Here is an 8480-nt window from a genome sequence, read left to right as displayed (position 1 = left end):
TCATGCCCAGTACATAAGCTGGGGGGAGTTAGCCAGAAGGCCTACATCGCTGCTCAGGTCAGGCTGGATATCAGTCAGTGGGTGGTGAGTGGTTGTATTGTGCATCACTTGGGTTTTCTGAATCCTCAGTTATCTTTTTTTTTTTTTGTTCCCTACTATTATCAGTATTGTTACTGTTGGTGTTATTTCTATTATCTGTAATATTGTACTTTAGTTATTACACTGTTCTTATCTCAACCCCTGGGGTTTACAGTCTTTTGATTCTCCTCCCCATCCCACCTGGGAAGGAGGGAAGGATGTGGCAGTGAGCAAGTGGCTACGTGGTACTTGGCTGCTGGCTGGCTTTAAACCACGACAAACGGTCTGTACCTATACTTGTAAGTATTATCCTTGTGCTAAATGCGCTTTGCAATTCAGCAATACCTAATTCATAGCTCTGGAAATAATTCCTTGAAAAAGAAGCTTGCCTAATTTATACGAAGTGCACGGGCAGCCGCGGTTCTGTGTTTTGCCACCAGGTGTCTCACTCCGAACACTCAAAACAACTGCATCAGCAAGGTTATATAAATCTACCCTCTCTCAAGGATCCCATAGGCACAAGATTTGCTAAAGCACTGGTAAAAATACCTCTACAGCTGGCTTTATTCTGTATTCAATTGCACAACTTCATCCAATTCACTGGCTTGTTTTTTTTTTCCTCCCAAAGTGGTCTAAAGTATGCTGCAGTTGCTGAAAGGACTTTTGTTTTTCTTGGTCCTCTGTTTGTTTGGTTTCAGGTTGATGACATCTCCTCCATTAAGAGTGCTAGAATTCTGGTTGGAGTCACTTCCACCACCTGTGTTAAAAACACCTACAGAATTTAAAGACAAGAAAAGTATTTGTATTTCTTTACTTCTTGTTGCACAATATATTAACACTTCAGACACAACTCTTACTACTGCATAGTAAGGCACCTCAAACCCACTCTATTTTTTTAACGGCTTTTCCTACTTCTGAGTCAATTTTGCAGCTAAACTTGAAGGAGAGCCAGTTGGAATTACTAGCCAGGCAGTATTTAAAGCAGGTTTCCATCTATATAATTGAAGGGCAGCATATGCATTCATCTGCACATGTGTATTCTACTAATAGCATGGTAACAAAGTTACGGTTAGTTGAGTAATGTAATAAAAGAAAAACATGACAATTTTGAAGTTGGAAACTTTGCTGAGATAAAGGTAAGGAAAAAGCTTGAATAAAAAGGGGAGTGTTTTAAAAAGGAAAATAAAGGAACTAACTCAGAAATGCTTTAAAGAAGGACTATGGAAGTTTGGTATTCCCTTAGAAAAGGCAGTTTACAAACACCTTCTGATCACATGCCAGATTCTTTCACCGCGTAAATCCACACGAAGATGAGTAACACTGATACTAATTAAATTAAAAAGTCCAGCAAGCACCCCTTCTCAAGTCCTTACACAATCTTTGTTTAAAAAAAAATTAATAAAAGGGTGCTTGCCAAAAGTTTGCTAGAGACTTTAGAGTATCAGTTTAACAGTTGCGTAACTTTAGAGTCATAAAGTTATTTTACAGAAGGAAAGAAGACAATATCCTAAGATAGGAACATAACAGACTCTGATTCACCTTGTATTAACTCCATAAGGAAACAGGTAAAACCATAAGCTGTGATGGCACAAAATAATGATTCTGGTTTTTTTTTGTAACAGTATACATACCAATCTTGTTACTGCTTGTATGTACTAGTTCCGTATCTTCGGCTGTCTGTTGCTTGAGCCTTTGAAGATATTTATCAGCTAAGTACTTAAAAACTGGAATGTAATAATAAAAAAAAGGTATGCTTAAATATAATCTTCATATCAATACTAATGTCTCTGTATCAAAATTCTGTGTGGTGACAGGTTTAGCATGATCTGTTAAGTGATGGTCTCTCAGCATGCATGAGTACCTAAGCAGAATCCAGGTTAATCCAAGAGTCTACCCACGTCTTACACCCTGCAGTACTGCTCTTGAACAGCACATAGAAACATCTCAATACTTCTATAATAAAGCTGGCAAATAACATTTTGCCAAATGTGCAAATTCATACCACCTGAAACTTTTTAAAGTTATATAGGAATTTAACATACTTCTTTTTTGTAAGAAGTCTTAGAATAATAGCAGTCATGTAAGGTTAAGTCTATTAATAAAACTTGGCAGCAATATTGCTCTAATTAAGTAATGCTACCCTAGTTTGTATTGGGGTATAAAAAGTCTACCTAGGATTCTGGGAAAAAAAAATCTCCATCCAACCAAACCAAAAGCTGTAGGAGAATTTTCAGAACCTATATGTGTTATGATTATTTATATTTGTAATTAATAACTCATGCAAAGATACAGAAACATTTTACATTTTCTCTTCCAGATTCATCTCCCAAGGTAAATAATGTTAACAGAGAAGAAACAATTAGTTTACTATTAAGTCTGCCTGATTAAGCAAAGTTATCAGAGACTCATATTTATTCAAACCTACCCCACAAAGATAATGACCAAAGTCTGTAACAGTAGTATTATGAAATTAAATATATACACTTAAAAGTGATACTTAAGAACTAGTCAAATATCACTTTCAAGAGAGCCAATCTTGTAATGTACTTTATTTAACTAAACTATTAAGTGTTTCTATCAGTTAATAACAATTACAGAATAGTCTGTTCAACAATATGTATATTGTAGTAATTGAACTTACACTTTTTGTTTTTGAAGCTCAGTGCTTTTATGACAGTCATTAGGGACAAAGCAGCCTTAACACATTGGCACTTCTAAATATTAAAGCTGTGCACTGGTTGCAGAAGAGAAAGGAAAGATATATACAAGGAAAAAGGCCTAATAACACTGATACCAAGTAATTCCAGCTATGTTTAAAGTGTGCCGCTAAGGGAAATCAAAAGGCCAACAGCATGCAACAACCTGCAAAGTAACAAAGCAGCTCCAAACTAAAGAACTGTTCCCCGCTGCAGAGCAGAGGGCGGGACAAACATTGCTGCACTTCATACCTTCAGTTACGTTTAGGTCTTCCTTCACAGACGCTCGGTAGAACCTTAACTTCAGCTTTTTTGCCAGTGCTTCTGCCTCTTCACTGCACAACACAAGAAGATTGTGTAAATACTAATTTGTATTATTTGTCAGCATTTATTCTTACAGACAAAATGCTTCTTGGCAAGTTAAGCATGGCAAAGTGGGTTGAGAAACTCAGTCAAAAAGTAGGTGTCCCTTAATTTGTTTACAGTATTTCCACTATAAAAAAGATGGTATTTTACATGCAGTTTCTCTATGACCAGAAATAATTGCTTTTCAATACTTATTGACTTCATTAACTAAAATTTCCTAAGGATTCAAAGACAGGTGTCAGTGAAACCAAAAGGAAAAAGGCTGTAATTAACAGCACTAGAATCAGAAAAATTACTACTGCAAAGTCAAAACAACCAAAAGAGTAATCCTTAAGTATATTTTAATGAAGCAGTAGACTCATCAGATGAGTGCAGAGGTGAAATGAAGGATTACTTTGTGAGGTGAAAGAAAAGTTAAGGAAAAGTTGAGGAAACTTATGAAAATTTCACCAAGGGAAATCACGTCATCAGACAGATGGTGATACTGAGGCAGACGGAGTATTCTGAGAATGAAACCTAAGTGACATACCATGAATAAAGAAGGAGTTCAAATGCAATTTTGCTTTTCCTTTGAAAAATCCTCAGAATTCTTTGCAGAGGGAGTAGAAGCTGATTTATGTCATCAATGATAGCAAACAGAGAATAAAGAAAGCCAGTGCAGGAAACAACAAAAAGAAGAAATAATTTAAATCACTTAGGAAGATGGCAGAAACAAAGAAGTGGAGAATGATCGACTTCATCGTGCAATATTTTCTACATGATATGCTGTGGTAAATGAAAGTTAGCATTTGTTAGGCTGATTTGATGGCACGAATGAAATTGGTCATATATACAAAGGCAGAATGAATCAACAGTAGCATTTGTAAAGAAAAATACAGTGAAGAAGGCACAACACCATGCAGTTGGAGAATATTACCAGGTATGGATTTCTACAGAGTTATAATGTTTTAATTAAAAATGAACAATAAAAACAAATTAAAGTGAAGCAAAGAACATTGTTACTTTTCTAAACATCCTGTTTAATACTTCATCATCATTTTAGCAAGCATTCACTAGGCAAATTAGACAACGTAACTGCACTGGTGCATAACAGAGTTTAACAGTATCTGTAAATTTTAACAGGAGAGAAAATTTACAGGTTTAGAATTTCTGATTAAAAAAAGAGAAAAATGACAGAAAGAATCTTATCATGGCATAACCAAACTCGTCGTGTTATTCCTCTGTTTTTCTGGCTGACACTTCAGAGGAAGGCATGAAGCAAACAAAAAGCTCCTAGTTTTGCAAGCACATCTGCCCAAGCAACTACACTCATGCAGCATTACCTGTCACCTGTGCTCCTAGGGCATGTTTCAATGCAGGGTATAGATTTGACAACCGTAAGTCTCCATCACAAACTCCCATAAATATATATATATATTTTTAAATGTATGCATATAAGGGGCATATATTGTGCTTTAAAAACAGTAAGATAAAACTCCTACTTCTTTATGCAAGAGTCATCAAGAAGATCAATCTTATTCTGCACAAGAACTGTGGGAATGTCTCCAACTTCAGTCACAACTTTTTCCTTCCAGGCAGGGATTGCTTTGAAGGACTCTCTGTCAGTCGTAGAAAACACAAGAACACAAGCCTGGGCTCCTAAAAATATACAAATCAAGTACAAATACAAATAAATACACATCAACCAACCAACAAATGAACAAAATTATCTATGAAGTATTTCTAATATGAGGGGTTTTCAAGTTTCTCCCATAAAAGTACACTTTTACCACCACAAGTGGTGACTTGTGTCAAAGCAACGGTCATATACTACCCAAATGAAAATAGATCGCCATATTATTTTGATCATTATACCCATCCTTCATGATGGCTACAGGCCTGTTACCTTTCAAGCTATTTCCAGCATGCTGCATATATGCAGGGGAAGGAGTAGGATGGGTGTGGAAAGGCTGGAAAAAAGGGAAAGAGATGTTTGCTTATTGTTCACTGTTTTCCAGACAACGGTGGCCAGGTATTTTTCTGCATGCAGGATCGGTAAAGCACACTGCAAGTTATTCTTTGTGCTACAGTAATTTTGATGTTGAAAAGCAGAATTTTTTTTTCTCAGAGGGAGTTGTGATTACTTCAAGTAAACTTTTTCATAGCTTTTTGGAGAAAATAAGTGTATTTCTAATTCATACTCGTTCAATCACAGCACTATGATAAATTAAAGAAAGTGTTTTATACCATTTTTGTTATGATTTTGTAACAGCCTTAACAAACAACAGTTTAAACCCATCAATACTGAGAAGTTACTTTCACAGCTGATTAGTAAGTGGATTTTGACACTCAGTAGCCCTTTGTTATCCTCATGAAACTACTTTTCTTTGCATATGAACACACAAACACTATTGTTTATATGCCTTCAGCATATTTGCTCTTTAGTAACAGAATGTAAAGGAAATGGACAGCTGACATCTTTGAGACCAGTGTCATCTTGTGGTGAGTATCACAAACTAATTACACATAGAATGAAAAATTATTTCATCAGCATGAATTTTTTTTGTATCTCTTGAATTTCATCAAGTATCCCCCATTCCTGTATTCTGTTTGTCTTTGTATTTCTGTGACAGAAAGCACTCAAGGTCTTTTATTAGGTTTCCTTTTATTTAGCTTTTAAAAACCAAGTTCAGTCTATCTTTACAAAACTCTCCCTATGTTCTTTCAAATTCCTTCACATGCTACTAGGATCCTTCTAGTACGAATACAGAATAAGAACTACCCTCAATTTCAAATCAAGTTCTACCAATAAAATTGTAGTAATGTAGTCTTCCATAATTTTCATTATTATTTGTGTTCTAAAATTCTATGTGTTTTCCCTATTGTCCACACCATATTGTAATGTATGCAATTATTCTAATCCTGTGAGATAGGTATAAAATTAATTATTCTTTCCAAACCAGGTTAGTTTGTATTTCTTGATGCTGAATTTAATTTAACTTGGCATCTGGCAGACCAGCTTAATAAAGCTTCCCAAGTTCTTTGCTCTACGAGAAATGAGAATATTTATTAAGACTCTCACCATCAGTAAACGTCACCTTGTTCAGTTTTTTAAGACTAAGAAATCTATTGTGAAGTTACCACTCTAAGAGACTTCGACTTCACCTCTCTCCTTCCACCCATTCCTTCTGAACTCTAAAACATGGAAATAACCGGGCAATAATAAGTTCAGAGGGCAAAGTTCTACCATATGGTAGTTAATAAGGGGGTGACTTACATCATCAGACTTCCTTATTCAATCTATATATAGTATACATAGAATGCAATGGACAGGGACAGTAAAAATAACTCAGTCTTTTTCCTAGCCATTGGGTAATTAGTTTGTCAAGAACTGAATCATAGGATCTTTGCTAAGTTGTTCATATTTCCCATGTTAAAAACCAAAAAGGCAAGATTTTCACAACCACTGTTATATGCAAAGAAAGCCTAAGCACGTGATTTGTAAACTGGCTAAATAGATGGACTGCCTTTATAAGACTGAGTAATACCACTTCTGTTTCATGAAGTAAAGACTTTCTTTATCACTCTGTTGTGTTAACATGTTCAAGGCAGCCTGTACTAACAAGAGAACTATCCTGCCTAGTAAACTATCTTTCTAAGATGACTGGTGGGTTTTTTCCCCTTGGATTAATTTCTAAGTGCCTCAGCCATAACTTTTGGAATATTTACAAATATTTCTTACAGAAGTAATAACACACTTCCAGAGGGAAAACATAACTTTGTGTTTGACTGTTTGAATGGCTATGTTCTGTGCAGTTTCTGCAGAGGCATTTGTCTCATTTTGGTCTATGATTTTTAAAGGGCACTGCTGATCATCCTGCATAAAGTGGCATTTAATTAAGACAAGGATTTTGCATGAAGGGGAAAAACATTTAAGAATTGAAAAAAGGCAAACTAAACATGCTGTGCACAGACATGGAATAACTAACACAACACAAAGATAGGAAAATATTTCAGAGATGTGCAAACAAACTGGGAAACGACAAACATGGTATTTTCACCTCTGTAGTAGGCTTTAGTTATTGCATCAAATTCTTCTTGACCTGCAGTGTCCCATAACATTAGCCTGACATCTTCATCATTAACTCTGAAATAAACAGCACATTTTTTTAATCCATACAGTGAACAAAACTTATTCAAAACAACATGGAAATACTTCAATTTCTACAACGGCAGAATAATCCAAGTCAAACTGAACTTGATTTAAATATAATTTAATTTAACATTAATGATGGTTCACCTCTGTAACATACTACAGCAGGAGTCCCTCAAGTACATTATAAGCTCTTTACTGACAATCTGTATTACATATTCCTCTTCCTTTCCTAGACATCAAAACAAAACTTAGGTACTTGAATAATGGCCCTTTTGTCTTTTTAATCATCTTATAGGCTTTATAGAATTTTCTTACTTCTCATTTTCCATTTTATCAAACACAACTGGGAATGGCCTGCTTATATTGCATACAGACTAAATCTATAGCATATTTCTTTTTCCACAGTAATTTTTATCTATATTGACTAATAAATTTGTATTATCCTTTCATCAAAAGCACCTCTATTTCTTCCACAATTAAAAAACCCCAAAAAATTAACAGGCAGTAGAATACAAAGGAAACTTGTTAAAACTCTTTAGTACAACAGAGGTTCTGAATTTTAGTTAGAATTCTAAATCTTGGACAGAAAACAGAGTGATATAATTTTAGCCCACATGCAAAGAGAAAACAACTCCCTTTACTGTGCTTCAAAAGCAGCAGGCCTTTTTGTCTTCCAAGCCCTCATATATCTCAGGATGGCAACAGAACAAAGAAAGAAAGGGAAAGGTAAAAATCAATAGCACAGCAGCTGTTTAATACATACTGGATTTGTCTTTCCAGGAAATCTACACCAATAGTTTTCTTGTAGTCTTTTGTAAAAATCCCTTTACAGTATCGCTGAATCATGCTGGACTTCCCAACAGCTCCATTTCCTACTACTACCACCTTAATAGCCACCTCCATATCTTCTTCCAACATCTTTGTGTCTCAGGTGACTCTGGCTTATTCAGGAAACAGCTGATTCTGTAAACAAAGTAAACAGCTATGTGCAGGAAAACAATGTGAAACGAAAGCAAGAGGAAAGATGATCACACACATCAGGAATCGCGCAGTACAATTTATCTCCATCTCTGTCATGGGCTGCTTAAGTGACCTTGAGCAACATCCTTTCAGGTAGCTGTAGACAGCATTAAGGTCCCCCCGAGCCTTCTCTTCTCCAGACTAAATCACCCCAGGTCCCTCAGCTGTTCCTCATGTGCTCCAGA

The 8480-nt window shown here is 35.6% G+C and overlaps 1 protein-coding gene across 1 annotated transcript; it reads right to left on the bottom strand.

Moving 5' to 3' along the window:
* Positions 1 to 618: 618 nt before the first annotated feature.
* On the bottom strand, positions 619 to 8238 carry RAB23 (RAB23, member RAS oncogene family). Its single transcript, XM_061460562.1, has 6 exons — positions 8039 to 8238; positions 7181 to 7266; positions 4622 to 4778; positions 3027 to 3109; positions 1710 to 1802; positions 619 to 850 (listed from the first exon to the last, which is right to left on the bottom strand). Exons 1-6 carry the CDS (start codon positions 8191 to 8193, stop codon positions 711 to 713), a joined length of 714 nt encoding a protein of 237 aa, XP_061316546.1. The 5' UTR covers positions 8194 to 8238; the 3' UTR covers positions 619 to 710.
* Between the last annotated feature and the right edge of the window lie 242 nt (positions 8239 to 8480).

Source organism: Pezoporus flaviventris, unplaced genomic scaffold, assembly GCF_033815535.1.
Source record: "Pezoporus flaviventris isolate CSIRO_AGI_PZ_B2104156 unplaced genomic scaffold, CSIRO_AGI_Pfla_v1 ptg000031l, whole genome shotgun sequence".
NCBI classification, from domain to species: domain Eukaryota; kingdom Metazoa; phylum Chordata; class Aves; order Psittaciformes; family Psittacidae; genus Pezoporus; species Pezoporus flaviventris.
This window is presented reverse-complemented; position numbering and strand designations above follow the sequence as displayed.